Source organism: Halichoerus grypus, chromosome 1, assembly GCF_964656455.1.
Source record: "Halichoerus grypus chromosome 1, mHalGry1.hap1.1, whole genome shotgun sequence".
Classification (NCBI taxonomy): Eukaryota; Metazoa; Chordata; class Mammalia; order Carnivora; family Phocidae; genus Halichoerus; species Halichoerus grypus.
Window position 1 is genome coordinate 104959744 of NC_135712.1, and position 17884 is coordinate 104977627.

General features: G+C 38.3%; 1 protein-coding gene across 5 annotated transcripts in view; it reads right to left on the minus strand.

The window, feature by feature from the left end:
* Positions 1-1924: 1924 nt before the first annotated feature.
* The window catches only part of LEKR1 (leucine, glutamate and lysine rich 1), a 180488-nt gene continuing 164528 nt past the window's right edge, over positions 1925-17884 (minus strand). For all 5 annotated transcript variants that reach the window (XM_078069993.1, XM_078069992.1, XM_036122393.2 and 2 more), the window contains one exon: positions 1925-5425. In XM_078069993.1, the coding sequence (XP_077926119.1) occupies positions 5012-5425 (414 nt within the window). In that variant the 3' untranslated portion in view covers positions 1925-5011. The remainder of the gene's footprint in view (positions 5426-17884) is intronic.

Below are 17884 nucleotides of genomic sequence, written 5' to 3' on the forward strand. Positions count from 1 at the left end.
CAAAAATCAGAAAAAGTTTTCTCACACTGTATTACCCCCAAAGGTCACCAATGAGTTGTGCTTTGCATTCTTTGAGGCCAAGATGATAGCTATTTTTTTAAATGTCAATTTCTACATTCTTCCTCCATAATTCTTAGAACACTATTCAGATTTGAATTTTCTTTTAACTTTAAGGAAAATTCTTATGAATACTGAGTCTATGGATTAGTTACCTGTCACCCAAATGAAAATGTAGTTCCTATGATTTCACATTTTTCAGAGAAGCTGTAATATTCTTAAGTAGAGGGTAACCTTTAATTGGAGTTGATCTCATACGCTGCACCCCTGCTAAGGGGCAATCACTAGTAACAGTTTCAAAATATATTTAACAGGGAACAAATTCTTTCCCCTCTCTGACTAGATTTGGAGTCAGCTCCTTCCAGTTTATTTCCGTTATCAATTCACAACTTCAATGTAACTCTTGTCTGAACTATTGTACTAATCTACCAACTTGTGTTGCATCTCCAGTCTTTCCACTCCACAATTATTCCTATCAAGCCCTGCCAGATTTCAACAAAGTGCATGCCTCTTCTAGTCAAAATGCTGCAAAGGCCTTTATTCAACACCTTCATGCTATGGGGTTCCTACTACTTCCCTTCACCAGGTATTTTCTACCCTTCTCATATCTGTGCCTCTTTATACATCTCCTCTATCTGGTATACCTTCTTCTATAAAACCCTACCAATTCTTTAAGACCTATGATAAACACAAATTCTTGCTTAAAATGTTCCCTGATTCTTCCAGCAAGAAGTTGAATTCATGTAACACCTTGCTTTTGACTCTTCTCAACATCTACTGCCCTATGTTACAATTTTTGTATGTGCTTCCTCTCACTCTCTACTATACAGTTCTTGGGAATCTGTAGTCTGTCTTCATTATTGTAACTCTCACAGTGCTTTTTCAATTCTCTGTATCTGTGGAAGAAATGAGTGAATGTATAATACAGCTTCACTATTATTCTATAGATCAAGATGCTCAGAAACTGTACAAGTTTTAAAACTATTCCTTGGTCTTAACTAGTATTTCTTTTGGATAAATTACTTAATCTCTGTGACACAGTATTCCTTATATATTTTGGGGTGGGTGTAAAGGATGTCCAGTAAATTTTTTTACTCACTTAATGGATATAAAACACTATGCTATATGAATGCTGGAGAAGGAAATCCTTTGACTTTCTGGATCATGGTAAATATTGTCATAGGATATGTGTGTTTCAGATTCAACTACTGTGTTGTCAAGAAAGTTTTATGTGTGAATTAAGAATAAACCAAGATGACATAACTTATATTTAAGATTCTAAAGATGCAACCTCATTATATTGGCGTCACAATTTATCGCTATATAGGGTTAATATTTTCAAAAGGAAAAGTAGAATTTCTTCCTGAAGATACCATAGACACCATCTTAGGAATGCTGCTATTATTGTCTATCATGGCTTGGGGACCATAAAAGGTGTCTTGTGCAAGGTACAGCGCACATATGTTATTTTCTTAAAACATGAAAGTGAAAAAGTAAAAAAAAACCTATAATCATTGTAGGATTTGTGAACTTTGGGCACATATTAAATTGCTTTCCTGTGCTCCATTAAATACAACATGATGGTCAGGAATTTTCAGCTCCAGTGCACTAACCCTTTTGGGTTGCTAGGTTGCTCTATCAGTGCATTATAATAATCGTAAGAACCTTATAAGATAAAGCTTGAGAAAATTTGTTCCATAATCAAAGAAATTAGCTATAATTGATCTGTAATATTACAAAAACTTTTCAGACTGACAGAACATCAAAAAAATCTTAGTTTTACATCATTTTCTTTTCTTTTTTTTTTAAAGATTTTATTTATTTATTTGACAGAGAGAGACACAGCGAGAGAGGGAACACAAGCAGGGGGAGTGGGAGAGGGAGAAGCAGGTTTCCTGCTGAGCAGGGAGCCCGATGCGGGGCTCAATCCCAGGACCCTGGGATCATGACCTGAGCCGAAGGCAGATGCTCAACGACTGAGCCACCCAGGCTCCCCAGTTTTACATAATTTTCAACATTAATGCCTCTTCTAGTCAATTCCATTGCCAGGAAATATAGCTTTTAAGTAATTCTGACTAAGTATAAATATGGTAATTTAATTCAATAAGACTTTCAAAAATTACTTGAGAAATCTATGTTAACTATAGAAGAATTCTCCCATCTTTGTCTATCTATAGTAGTTTAAGAAGAAAAAACAAATATGCTATAATTCTGTGAGGAGTATTTTCTGTGATATTCTTTTCTTTTTGCACCTATCAATCCTTCCATTGAGGTCATGGAAAACATATATATAAAGAGAAATTAAAACTAAAAGAGAAATTAAAACTAATAGACTTAAATTAATATCCATTATATGCATTTGAGAGCTTTAGTTTGCTATAGTAGTCACTACTTCCTTAACATTCCTGATACTGTTTCATGGTAGGAGTTAGCTCATCAGTGAGAAGATCAAGGAAAGTTTCTGTTATTAACCTCCCCCTTTACATACGCTAATATGATTCTCTTTTCTTTGTCTTTCTTTAAAAGATACCAGCACATAGCTTAGATGGCACCATTCAAGTGGTCTAGTCTGAAATAAATGTAAATATTGTCTCTCTGTTTATCCACGGAATTACCTTTCTAATATACTTGTGGAATATAACACAGCCATACTGCACATCCTGATTCTATTCTCAGAAAGATTATTTACATAATTACTCATTATAAAGCAAGAATGTAACAGCAAACCAAGAAACCAGGTTTTGCACTGATGGTCTTTACATCACTTTAGAAAAGCTTATGTGTGACTTTCTTCACAAATTTAAATCTGTTCATATTTTGGGAAAAATATATCCCCATGGCTCCTGAAGATAGCTGAAATTGCGAGACTTGGAAAAACATGTATCATCTGATGACAAAGACTGCTGCCCCAAATATTCTTGTATACTTTTACTAAAGTTTTCACTAGCTTTTGCCATCTACCTTATGTCACCGGTACTTGCAATAAACATGCAAATACCAGATCAGAAACACTGAGGTTCCCAAAGTGTGGCATGAGTACTACTGTCATTATACAAGATGATTTTCGGGGGGACATTAACATTTCGTATTTTAATAGATACACATTTATTTTAGTGTATTAGAAAAAATACACCTAGCAAATCAAACTCATTACTCTACAGTTATTCTTTTTTGGGTCAAGTTTTCTTCTTATATAACTTTAAATTTAAAAAGTGAGTGCATTTAAAGAAAATATTAGGTAAATACTATTTAGAGCTTCTGTCATGATGGAGGCTGGCCAATGTGATGAGTGGAAAAACGAGGTGGAAAGTTGGGGTCAGTTAAAAGTGGTCTGGTTTTAGCTGTCACTAATTAGCTGTGCTGCTTTAGCCAAGTCAGACTTCTTTGGGCATCTATTCCTTATTTGGAAAGAGATGGTTGGGGGTCTCCATTCTATGATGTTTTGTTCTCTTTTCAAATGCCATTATAAGGAATACTGATCTCTGTAAAGCAAAATGCAACATTCTAAGACTTAACACAAGATGTACTCACTTCAACTAGTCAGGGAAATCAGCAGAACTAATGTGGAATTTATTTACTTATTTATTTATTTATTCAGGAAAACACTCTACTGGTAGATTAGACTAATCCTTTGAAAGATTAGACATAAACCTGAATTTACTTAGTAGCTTTACTTTTTTTTTTTTTTTTTCAGATGGGAAGGATTCCAAGTACCTTTGGATTCTCTCATCAATATGACAGCCAAATAGAGGAGAGTTTTACGTGCCATATTTCACATGTGTTACTATATCCTCATCTGGGAGCAAGAAGCCTGGATGTCCCTGATAGAGTCAGATGAAGGATTTAAGTAAAGTCAGTCTTGAAAGAAAAATACATTTCAGTCTGACAAACTTTAGCTTAAGGTAAAGAGATGTGTTTTAAGAAACAGGAGGGGCCTGAAGCTCTATAACTTAAAATAGTTGGTCTTGGTTGCTGGTTTTAATTTTTCACTCTGAAAATAGAAAATATGTTAACCAGTTGCCTATCTTGAGGAGTAATAAAATGTGAACCCCAAATTAGCACTATGTGACTCTATAGAACAATCTTGAATTAGTTCTTTTCCCAATGGTTGAAGGATACAAGTTCAAATAAAAATCCAACAGTGATTACCAAAAAGCAGTCAATGTAGAAAATCTCTACCAAGTAATATTTTCATGGTCAGCCAGGCTCTTTGTTTTTTTTGTTTGTTTTTGTTTTTTTTAAATAATCTCTATAGCTTGAAAAGTAAACCACCTTTTCCTTGAATTGGAGTTGCTGTCCCTTTTCTTAGAAAGTCCCAGGTTCACAGGGAAGACTGCCTTCTTGAAGGGTACCTATCTTTACTTCTGGCCTAAAAAGAAATTGGATTAACCAATTAGATTGTGAGATGAAAAAGAGAAGGTTTCTATGATGATGATGAATTCTGTGAATATTTGAACTAAACATTTTGGAAATTATCCCATTTAGGACCAAAGTACTTCCATTTTCTATTTGGAATATGAATTACATCTATTTAACCTATTCAGCTCAACAAACAAAGGAACAAAAACAGAACGAATACAATCTATTTTTTGTGGAAATATATCTGCTTGTAATGGTGCAAAAAAAATAGCAAAGATGCCATGAGTGAAAAATTTTACCTATGATCTCTAAAAGGGCATATTCATAGAACACATCTAAACATGCAATATAGAAGTATAGAAACTTGCCTTCTGGAATATCAGCAACTTCATTATCTGTGGCAATTTCAAAGGTCTCTTAGAAAATGTGGCTTCACAATTCCTAGTTTTTCCAATTATGCTATTAAAAATATCTATAACCGTGCATTCTTGATCTGTGATAATAATTTGGCCTTTGTCACCCTCAGTCACAGTGCATCTCTGGCCCACTGGGGAAGACCGAGTGTGCTGTGTGGAGCTGTTCCCGACCGGACCAATCACTGCTGGCTCAGTCTCCTCCGCAGAATGGCAGCCAGCCTTTGTCTGGTCTCATTTACTGATGATGCTCGACCCCTGGGAGGATGGGGTTGGGGCACAGTGGGCAAACCTGAGCTGCTGAGCCTCTGGGACTGAGCCAAGGTTGGGGAAGCAGTGGGTTTTGCCACTCCGTGCAGGCTGGGGATTTTGATTCCTTTTCCAGAGTTCAGTCTTGTAAGGCTTCTCTCTCCCTGATTACTGACCACGGCAGCAGAGGAGGTTAGGCTGCCCTGGTTAAGGGAACACGGTGACAAAGGTGAACTTCCATTGAGCTTCCTGAGCTCCAGAAGCTGTTCTCTGGCTTGACTCAAAGCCTCTGTCAGTTCAAAGCGTTCTTCGCACTCCCTACGCACTGTTTCCTGAAGAAAAGTGTTCTGAAATGAGAAAGGAGTGGGGAAGCATCCCTAGCTTTACACTGTACATATGGAAAGTCACTGGCAATATAAATGGAGAATTAAACCAGAAATCAGAGGTCTTGTCTTTGACAGTCTTTGTGGATACTCTACCACATGGGTCAGACAAGTCAAAAAGACGAATGATTTGTGAAGTTGGAAAAAACTTTAAGAGGACATTTGATTCAACCCTTACAGTTTGCAGAATAGGAAACAAGAGCCAGGATCACTCAGATGGGTAGTGGGGGGCTGGGGCTGGAACCCAGAACTTCTAACGCCTACTTTAGTGGGGTTTCAGCTTGTTGGCACATGGGATGTCTAATAGTTAATATCTGTAGGGGCAAGTATGTTATTTTATAATAAAGGTAAATTGCAATATATAAGACAGATAAAATTGCTTGAATTATAAGACTGAAAGAATTAAACATATCAGCTATGACATTTAAACAATAAAATCAGTTACTTTATATGATGCTTTCTCAATAGAACTTAAATATACTGATCATTTGCCATTTTGTAAGATATATATCAAAATAAAGAACAACATCTTTTGCTTTTAATTCCATTCAGCAATCATTTATCAAGTCATTAGAACCTGTAGTGGGTACAATACCTGCCCTCAAGAAGTCTGCAGCCTCGTGAGTTTGAGCAGAGACATTTTTTTATTTCTCTAACAGAATTTGGAGCCAAGGGTAGTAGCTATGGGGTTGAAGATAAGGAAGAACTTTTTAACAGCCAGAGCTGTCCGGAGGATACTGTGAAGGGTTGACTCTCACTTGACTGGGATGTACTGGAGCAAATTTAAGCTTCAGATGTGTGACTAGACTAGAGGTCACTAAGGCCCCTTCAAATTCTGAGACTCTACAGTTTCAGTTGAAGAGTTACCCATCTTTCATCTATGGTATTCATCCAAATTACTTCAAGGCCTATGGTAAGAATTAGGTCTTGGATCTTTCTAACCTCCTGACATTCATGTGTGTAGGATATCAGAAAAGAGGTTGAAAAGTAAACAATTCAAGGTAGTACACAATTAAAATGATTGTGCCATAGGCTTCTTCAGATAAAAATGAATTTCCATCAGGTTAGTTTGTTTGTAAAACTATCCAAGGCCTTCCCAAATCTGACTCTCAGTGGGAAGTATCCTCCTAAGGCTTTACTGACTAATCTGCTGTCAGTGGAACTAAATAACAAAGCATCTGAGAAAGTAGCATCTTCCTGTATTTGAGTTTCTTGTGATTATGATCAGAACTCTATTCAATTCCAAATTTGGTAATCAGAATTGAAGAATATGGCACAATTCCAGATTAACAGTTGCTCCATAATTTTCTATAAAATCAGCAGCATGTCTGGGTCAAAGTCTCATCATTTACATATATTATTAACACACATATGTGTCCATATAATCATATATTTTTAAAAATCATGAGGGTTAAGTATTTGCTTCCAGTTAGATTGTTTTTTTGTTTTGTTGTTGTTGGTTTGGTTTTTTTTTTTGAGGAACTGGAGACCAAGGATGGTGTTTGTGGCTTTCTCTTCTGGTTTTCCTTACCTTTACCTAAAATACTTGTTGCAAAGGTAAGGGAGGGAGGGCTAGAGAAGATTAATCAGTTGCTACGTTAGGTGTCATCTCATTTCCTGCTCTTAATAACTATATTTGACAAAGAAAGACACCGAAGCCCCACTGCTTATATAACTTGCTGAGAGTAACTCAGCTCTGAAGTGGCAGGGTCCTTCCTGCTTCCAGAGCCCTGCTCCAAGATGCCCATGCCTAAATGAATTGTCTAATTAATTATATCAAGCATGCAGGGACCATTTTGTTCTAGGACATGGAAGCAATAGTAAAAAAAAAAAAAAAAAAAAGACACTTCATTTGGTTTTGCCCAAGTTTTCTAAACATAACCTAAACTTTTAAAAGGCACAACCATCAATGCTTTATTTCCTCTCTACTACTGAGTTAGCTGGCAAATGTGTTGAAGTGATTAGATTTAAGGGGCTTTCAATAACTTTGTATAAAAAAATTCCCTTGATTAAGAAAGCTATAAGAAAGACTTAAGTTTATTTGAATACATAAAAGAAAAGAATGAATAGCAGTTAACTAATGAGGTCAATAAATTGGTGACATGAATAATAGGTCCACCAATATGGAAGGATAACATGATGGGTGATGTGATGACAAGAGCTCTCATTAAAAGAAAAATAAAATTCAATCCATTTACTAAAATTAAATTCAAGTCTGAAAGGAAGGGAGCAGTGTTCTATGGAAAACATCCATAAAGCAAGTCACTTAAAAGGTACTTTAGGCAAGTGACACTCCACTGAAGGAGGAAATGAAAAGGTGGAGTGAACCCAAAGATGTCCCCATAGCAAGTATAATGGGAGCAAAGTGCCTGCCAGCTCCAGATTGAACTTTGGAAGGGCTGCTGACGATCTTGGTCTGGGGCCCACTATTCTGGAACTCATTCTTCTTCAAGGCTATTAGCTTCCAGTACAAAGGACTATTTCTCTTTCTTCTATTATTTCCAAGCCAGGAGGACCTCTGAACTGAAAACAAGCTGTAGAGTTAGAACTTCTATTTTTGTCTTTGCTACAAATGCTGTGAAATCTCAGGTGAATCTCACAATATCTGCATATCCTCTGCTACCATCCTCTTTTCTTTTTAGGGGGTGCAGAGAGAGAGGGAGAGACAATCCTAAGCAGGCTCCATGCCCAGTACAGAGCCCGAAGCAGGGCTTGATCTCACAACCCTGAGATCATGGCCTGAGCTGAAATCAAGAGTCAGACGCTTAACCAACTTAGCCACCCAGGCTCCCCTGCTACCATCCTCTTTCAAAATTGAGATTACAACTCAGTTTTGTACAACAGGCAATTCAGATGTTTTAAATTTATCCAACTATGGAGTAACAAAATGGAAATAGAACACATCAAGTTGAGAGGATTGCTATTTCAGGGGTGGACTGTGTGTGACAGGGCATGACAAGAGCACACGTGGATGTGGCCAGAGTCAGTAAGGCACATTAGTGGAAAATTCCATCATGTGTGGAAAAGAATCATTCACTTGTGATTAGATTGCTTTCAGTGATTTAGGCAAAATGTCTCTTTGGGGGCTGTGTTTTGGGAAGGTTGTATTGTTATAGGATTTTAATGTGTGTTCTCATTGAACAACATAGGAAAATGTGTAAGATGGAAGTACAGTAAGATTGAAAACACTGGGCAAACATGAGAATAATCAGTGAAGCCATACATTCTAAATGTTTCAGGTAAAATTATCTTTGGCCATATCTTAGCATGGTAAAATTGTATCACTGGATTGCAACTAAACTGTAAGTCAAAACAAAAAGGGAGGCATGAGCCAGGTGAAGAAGGGGCAGTGGGGTTTACCCAGGCAAAGTGGGCAGGGAGTACAAATGCCTGGCAGCGTGAGAGGGAGAGGCACATCTTGGGACGACACGTAGCTTAGTAGGACTCAGGTGCAAAGTGCAGAAGGGGAGGAGAAACAAGGACTGAGGCAGAGAAGAGTGAGCAGGGTCAGATTGAAGATGACTTTAGTAACATGATAATAATAGAGTTTTAACTTAATTCTGAGGGCTATATGGAGTCATTGAAAGGTTCATTTCAAGCAGGGGGCTGGCATGGTCAAATTTGCATTAAGGGAAGATCCCTTTGCTAGCTCTAGGGAAAACGGCCCCAAGTGGGGCAAGATGGGAAGCAGGGAGGATAGCAGGAGGCCAGCGTTTTCACAGAGGAGGTTCCTATCCCATGTGCCCCTTGATTAGGGTGGGCTGGGCATGGAAGAACTACTGTTTCTGGGTCCTTAAGCTCTGTTGATGGTGAAGAGCATTATCTGTAGATACGTCTATAACATTTTCAGATGAAGGCCCCTTTGAGTGGTTTTAAAATATGGCTTAAGGGGCGCCTGGGTGGCTCAGTTGGTTAAGCAACTGCCTTTGGCTCAGGTCATGATCCTGGAGTCCCTGGATCGAGTCCCGCATCGGGCTCCCTGCTCGGCGGGGAGTCTGCTTCTCCCTCTGACCCTCCCCCCTCTCATGTACTCGCTCTCTCTCATTCTCTCTCTCTCAAATAAATAAATAAAATCTTTAAAATAAAATAAAATAAAATAAAATATGGCTTAATTGCACTCCCAATGGGTAAGTAAATGTCAAAATGAAAATATAAATTAGCTCGCCATCTGTTTGAAATTTCTAATATTAAAAAATGGCCAATTTCCCCCACTCTTTGCAATGTAAGTGTGGTTTATTTTTATGTTTGTTTTCATTTTTATCCTTAGAGACAGCTGGATTGCTTTCAATTCCAAAAACAGTGGAAGAAGCAAGAGAAGGCTTTGCCGGCTAACTTGATCACTCTGAAGGTGAGAGTCCCATTTGTGATGGCAATCACCTGAATTTGGCAATTGGGGGAACATGCCAAGAAAGCAAGACCTCAGTGAAGAATAAGTACAGATGGGTGTCTTTCTTTGTGCTTTATACCCAGTGAGGTCTAAACCAGTCATGGAATGATCAGATTATAGTTTTCATCCACCCAAACTAGATATGTTCCAGGGTGAGTGGATGGCTGAACAACTTGGGGGGGGGGGGCACGGGGGGAGCAGAAACAAAGGGAAACTGTGGGAAAGGTCTGGAAATCAGAACGATGAGTAGGAGCTAGCCTTCCATTTAATGCTTCTGGTCAACTATTCTGATCAGCCCAAAACACTGCAGAAAAACAGTGGAAATGGCCCTTTGGTAAGACAGGAATGAGACTCTGAGTATATTTCTAGGAAAGAAGTAAGATGGATGTTAGGCACGTTGTTCTAAAATTGTATCCCTATGCTCACAAACATAATGGGCACTGTGAAAGATCAAAACAGAAGTAGAAACAGGGAAATAATCTCCTGGACTAATATGCTTCAAGAGCAGATTTTCAGAATGGGGAGGAAAAGCCCATGAAGGCACAGAGTTCAGGATTCATTTTTCTAAGTCAACAATCTACTTAGAATTTAATTGGTATTAATTCAGTACAACAGAAACAATTTCTTCATATTTTTTCTCATTATGTCAATTTTCTGGCATCTACACTTTGCATCAGGACAAACAGTCTCCGACATGTAAAAGGCAGCTTTGTTTGGCTCTCCCTCTCCTCTACTGAAGGCTCTCAGTCTAACCGCCACACTCCTGTCTGCCCCATGCCCCACCATTAAGGTTCTCAGGCTGTCAGTTCACCCATCCTCCCTGCCAACCAACCCTAGGAATAGCCTCTGGCCCCTAAAAGCTTCCCCAGTTCTCCCCCTGCTCCCTGGGGAGCCAGAGGTTAGAGAAGAGATTTAGATGTTCTAATTTATTTGGTCCCAAAGTTGAGAACTACTCATTTGTTGATATACTAACTGGTACTTTGTTTTCTCATAAACGGAATTACCAGAGAAATGTGTGCCATTTTATCTATATCGATTGAATATGTAAATATAGAAAATGCACATCCTAAAACTAAGCAAATCCCTCTTGCAAAAAAAGCTATTTGTGTTTGCAAACACCATGTATTCCTCAAATTTAATCTTTGAGTTTACATAAATCCATTGTTGCCAGATTTATTAGTAAACTTTCCTAAATAAATGGGTTTTCCTTTTTAATAGATTTTATCTTTGAAAAATATTTTAAAAACACCAAAAAGTTTTAAAGTCATTCATGATCCCCAAATTTTTTAAAAGTATAGGAAGTGAAAACGTTGCTATCTCTTCCTACCCCCCAAAAAGTAACCACTGTAGATAGTGTGGGGAAAGTTCTTCCTTCACTTTTTCCTATCACCTCTCTGTGTCTGTAACTCTACAGAGCAACCCCATGCACTCTCAGTTTTTGTTTTCTAAACAAAATCATATCCAAGATGCCAAGAGACGGTCAGGTGAATGAACAAAACCGACAAAAATAGCTGTTGTCAAGAAAGCAAGTACACATCTACAATCCATTAGCCACAATTTTGACATCCACAAAGCTCTGAGAAGAAAAATTTGTGTAAATTATAATATTTGGTAATAAAATCTGACTGGACTGATAATCTTTATTTCACTCAGTGGGGCCATTCCTATGCTTCACTGCAGAAATATTGATGTCATTGCATGGGAGGACCTCCCCTAGATCTCTGGGGCCATAGGTGCTTCACTAATTTTCTAAAATATGAAATAATTTGAATTCCAAAAACTATCTGAAACCAACGTTTTCTATAAGGGATTGTGGCTCCATAGAAGTTGTGTGCTCCCTTCTTTAAATTTATTATGCTAAGTGAAGTAAGTCAATTAGAGAAAGACATGGATCATATGATCTCATTGATATGAGGAATTCTTAATCTCAGGAAACAAAATGAGGGTTGCTGGAGTGGTGGGGGTGGGAGGGATGGGGTGGCTGGGTGATGGACATTGGGGAGGGTGTGTGCTATTCGGTGAGCGCTGTGAATTGTGTAAGACTGTTGAATCACAGACCTGTGCCACTGAAACAAATAATATATTATATTTAAAAAAAAAAAAGAAGATAGTAGGAAGGGAAAAATAAAGGGGGGGTGAATCGGAGGGGGAGACAAACCATGAGAGACTATGGACTCTGAGAAGCACACTGAGGGTTCTAGAGGGGAGGAGGTGGGGGGATGGGTTAGCCTGGTGATGGGTATTAAAGAGGGCACGTACTGAATGGAGCACTGGGTGTTATATGCAAACAATGAATCATGGAACACTACATCAAAAACTAATGGTGTAAGGTATGATGATTAACATAACATAATAAAATAAAATTTAAAAAAAATTCTTTTTCTCCTTAGAATCCTTGGTAGTATTCTCCAGTTTTCCTCCTACCTCATTAGACATTCCTTCTCTGTCACTGTTGCTCGATTGTCCTCCTCCCAGCCTCTAAAAGTTGGAGTGCCTGTTCTCAACCCTCTATTACCTCAATTCCCTGGTGATCTCATTCAGTACCAGGGCTTAAGTATCAGCTACATGTGGTTGTCTCAAAATCAATCTCTAGTCAGCCTTCCCCTGAACATACTGCCCATTCAATACCTCCATGTGGATATCTAATAGACACATTGAGATTAACATGTGCCAAATCAAATTCTTGATATTCCTCCCCAGTTGTATTCCTTTCCTAGTGTTTCCCATCTCAGTAAATGGCACTTTCACTCACTCGGTTGCTGACATTCCAAACTTTGGAGTTAGCCTTGATCCCTCTTCTGCTCTCACATCATCCAACCCATCAGTAATTTCTGTTGCCTCTACCTTGAAAATATATCCTGAATCAGGCCACTTCTCGCCTTCTTTAGCACAATGACCATCCATGCATTTCTAGACCTTTTCAAGGGCTTTGTAATTGCTGCTCCTGCTTTCATTTTTGCCTCCCTTCAACCTATTTTCTACACAGCAGAGTTATCCTCTAAAAATAAATCAGATCATGTCACTGCCTTGTTCATAATTTCCAGGTGGCTTTCCATCACACCAAGAAAACAATCCAAAGTTCCTGCTGCCAGACTACGGACTCCACATGAATTGGTCCCTCCAGACTTGCTTTCTACCACTGTCCTCCTTGCTCACTAAGCTTCAGCAATGCTTGCTGACTTCCCTGTGGTTTCTCCAAGGTTCCCAGAATGTTCTTTGCTGCAGGGCCTTTACATTTCACATTTCCTCTGCCTGAAATGTTCATCTTCTCACTTCAGGTCTGCTTGAATATTACCTCCTCAGAGAGTCCTCTGACCACCCCATCTCCCACAGGACCTCTCTTTCAGAAAGTATCCCTTTACTCTATTTTTCTTAGCACCTATTTTTTATTTTCTAAAGATTTTATTATTTATTTATTTTGAGAGAGAGAGAAAAACTGAAAGAGAGAGAAGGCATGCCCGTCAGTTGGGAGGGGGCAGAGGGCGAAGGGCAGCGAAAGGGAAAGAATCTCAAGCGGACTCTGCGCTGAACTCAGAGCCAGAAGTGAGGCTTGATCCCATGACCCTGAGATCATGACCTGAGCCGAAATCAACAGTCAGATGCTTTATCACCTGAGCCCAGGTGCCCCAGCATCTATTTTTTAAAAACCTGTTTACATGTTCTAAAACCTTGTCTTTTATCCTATCCTCTGCCACCCTATTAGGCCCTTTTTATAAGTTACTCATTTCCATTGTTTTAAATTATTTTTTAAAATTAAAGTAATATCTCACATATATTTAAAAATTAAAACAGTACTATAGTATAATGAAAAAAAGCAGTCCTTCATACTTCCAAGTCCTACATCCCAGGAATAACCATTTTCAGATTTTTAAGCAGTTTCTTGTGATATTTATTTCCATATTCCTAAATAATAACATTATGCAGTTATCTCATGGTTTTTCAGTTTTGAAGTCATTATCTGCCGGCTTCATAGAATGGAAAATGAAGATTTAGCTTCCTATTCCAACTCCCAGTAGATGTTTCACCACCCCCGCCCCTCCACGCCCCAGAGCAGATGTTTCTCTTCCCCTAGGAGAAATTTCTATCACAATTTTATTGGAAAATCTTCCCAATCTCCATCACGATTTTTAGTCAAATCTATATTTTACTTTATATGATTATAGTATATAAATATTATGTATCCCTGAGCCATGCAGTGTACTATGATTACATTTCCCTTCTTGCATAGCATCCTTCCAGAGTTAATTATTGTCCCACTATTTATCTGCTTAGGGTTCTAGGTGTTGATCACCAATTTTTCATTAAACCCACTTATAGAAATGTAAATATTCTTTCAACATGTTCAAACTCTCCATGTAATCCATCAGCTTCTCTTTGTTCTTGGAAACATACTTCTAAAAACTCTCCATTCTTCTGCTGACCCCAGGCTGGTTGTTCTCTAAATCTGGTGCCTGCTGTAATTCTTGGATTTCTCCCTACCATCGTCCTGGGGATTCTCTCCACTTCTCTCCTGTGTTGGAACTCTTACTTCCCAATTCCTGTATCTTCTCCTTTCTTATTTTGTTCCCTCATTGTGGTGTCATATATCATCTGACAACTTCCCAAGAAAGGCTGCAAAGGGAAGTATCATTTTTGAGAACTCTAATATCTGAGAATATCCTTATTTGACACTTGCTTGATTGATCATTTGTCAGGTTATAGAATTCTAGGTTGAAAAGTTTTTCTTCAGAATGTGGAAGCTACTGTCTTCTAGTTTCTACTGCTGTTGTTAAGAATTCTGAGGCCATTTTGATTCCTGATCCTTTTTAAGTGACCCTCCCAACCACCCCACCCCCAGCCCAGAAACTTTCTAACTACTCATGTTTATCCTTAAGGTATTGCTATTTCATGATGAAGTGCTTTGGTGTGGTTGCTTTACCATCCGTTATATAAATGTATGTCCTTCAGTACGTGGAAATGACCTTGATTAGTTTCTGGATAATTTTATTTCTTCCGCTTTCTCTGTTCTCTATTTCCAAATCTCCTCTAATCTTCTTTTTCTAATTTTCTTTTCTTTTCTTTTCTCCAACTCTGCTTTTTTCTTCTACTTTCTGGGAGATTTATTCATCTTTATTATCTAACCAAAGTATTCAATTTTTTACTTCAGCTCTTATATCTTAATATTTATTCTCATTCTTTATTCATAGCCTCCTGCTCATGTTCTATGGATGCAATATCTTTTCTCTTTTCTCTGAGGATATTAATTATGCTCTTTTTTGAAGCTCACATTTGCTCCCTGTATTATTTTGTATCTTTTTCTTCTGAGTTCTTTTTTGCTTGTTTGATCCTTGTTTCTATCTCATATTAGAGGTATTCCTAAAATGTCTGGTGATCTTTTGGTTGTTCATGTTTAAATATGAGTCTCTAAAATGTTACTGGAAGCTCTGTGTGCCTCCATGAGGGCTTATTGATTGGTATACTTCTTCATGGGTAGATACAACATGACTATTGCCATTTCACTGGGAGACCCCAATTAGCAGGATCCGTAGGTCTTTTCTTTTCTTTTCAGCCACCTCACTTCTCCAGAGAGAGCACTTCCAATTTCCTAGCTGTTGATATATAAACCTAGTTGTCTGTGTTCTGGGAAGTAAGTAGGTAAAGTGGACCAGGAGGTCTCACTCTTTAAGATACAGACTTTTCATTCCAGCCTTCTCCCACATTCTGCTGTTCTGTACCCTCAGGTCCAAAGCCTGCAGTCTCACATGCAGTTTTTCTAGAATGTAAATCTTTGGAATCCTGCTAGAATAGTGAGTGAGGGTTGCTTAGAGGTTAGGGAGGGCATCTGAGTATCTATCTGTTCCTTTTACAATCATTCAAACAATCCTATTTTCAGATCCACCCTTCTCTCTTTCAGAAGAATCTCGTGTCTCCAATTCCTGAGCCTTTCCAGTGCTGTGTCACATAATTGGATTTGCTCGTTTTAGGGTTCCACCCCACTCCCCCAATCCTCACAGGCATTAGATTTCAACATCCTACAGTCTACTAATTACTTCTGAATTATTTTCCAAAATTTGGTCAACATCTCTTTCATCTGGTGTCAACTTCCTCTCCTGTTCTCTTTTCCTTATGGATGTATTCACTTTTTATTAACTTACTATCATTTTAGTGCTGTTTTGAGATGAAACATAGATAAACATATGTATTCAATTCTCTACTTTAACCAAGAGCATTCCTTTTTATCTTTGAATGTCTTTGAGTTTCATTAGATGGCTAGAGGAACTGATAGAATTTAAAACTTCTGTCCCTTTGTTTTCCTTATTGATAATCTTAAGACAATAAAAATATTGAACATTCCATACTGGTTTTCCTTTGATAGTTGTATGTGAACTCTCTCTCTCTCTTTCTTTTTTTTTTTTTTTTTTTTTTTGGGTTGGGGGGGTTTACCACATTCTTCCTCTGGATTACAACAAGACCCCTGACAGTGGGACCTGGCCACACTGTCTTGACAGGACTCATATGAAGCTAGTAGGAAGGAAAACTGGTAGCAAGAAGCATGTGAATCTATTTTAACCTAGTTTTAAATGATGATGTTCTGTTCTCTAACATATTAGGTTTCTTTTCTGACTTCTTTCTTCTTTTAAAAAAATATTTCAGGGACGCCTGGGTGGCTCAGTCAGTTAAGAATCTACCTTCAGCTCAGGTCATGATCCCAGGGTCTTAGGATCGAGTGCCACATCGGGCTCCTAGCTCAGCGGGGAGCCTGCTTCTCCCTCTGCCTGCCGCTCCCCCTGCTTGTGCTCTCTCTCTCTCTGTCAAATAAATAAATAAAACCTTAAAAAATATATTTCAATTTTTTTAATGTATGTCTTCTCCCTATGAAGATTTTCATGGGCCTTCTTTTCTCATTCACATTTCCCATTCAGTTTTACGTTCTATTTTCTCCTCTTATTCACCTGCACCTCTTGTTGCTTCACCTTCTTGACCCTCGTTGTCTCTGTGGACACTCTCCAATAATCTTTGCTCCATGAAGGAATGCCCATTTGCCCTTTAGAGGCTCTGGCTTTCCTCCTATCCTTGAGAACATTCTTCAAACAATTAAAAGCAAAGTCCACCCATTCTCTGACCCCTTGAAAGAGAATAGGGCTTTCCTGACCTTAATTAGCTTCCTTATTAGACCATTAATTTATCTTTATTCTAATGAGAATTTGTTCTTAAGTTAAATGTGGCTTATTTCTCTAGAATCTGAGAAATTTCAAGTGTCTGGAATGTATGATCAAAATAATAGTGTTTTTCACTTGACATGCTACCACCTCTATTCTTTCTGGCTCATACATCCTATCACTGTTATTGTCTCATTTCCTCTTTTTATAAGAATATTCTGGACTTTGGCATGCTTAACCAGAGAAGGAGACTTAATTATTTACTCTTACAGTTCAATGGTAATTATTTAACTTCTAATGGAAAATCTAATCTACCTCCCTTCCTCCCACCCCAGCTAAAAGAAGTCTGTCCCCAGGCATGTCCTTAGGCAACTTTACTTTTGGAATGATCCCTTTCTATTGCCTAGTAATGACCAATGATTGTTTATGTGCCAAACCAGTGTCTTGTATTTTTCAAGAGTGTGCATTAAAAAACAAACAAACAAACAAACAAGCTCCAACTCTAAGTGGCTTCCTTTTACAACTAATGAGCAGGAAGAGCTTCACATCTAGCTCCTTTTGTCTGAAAAAGAAATTCACTCTTCACTTTTAATCTAGTTTCTCTTGCCAAAGTTACCTCCAGCGGCAGTGAGATTGGCAGCCTCTAGAATGGCCCCCAGTTATCCCCGCCCTCTTGCTTATTCACCCCCTTGTGCAATCCCTTTGCTTTGAATATGAGCTGGACTTACTGGCTCATTTATAATGAATCGAATTTAGCAGAAGCACTGGGATGTCACTTCTGAGATTAGGCTAAAGACTGGCTTCTATCTTAGACACCCTCTCTTGCACTCTCAGTCTTCTTAACTTGCTTGCTCTGAGGGAAGCCTGCTCCACGTGTAAGTTGTTCTATGGAGAAGT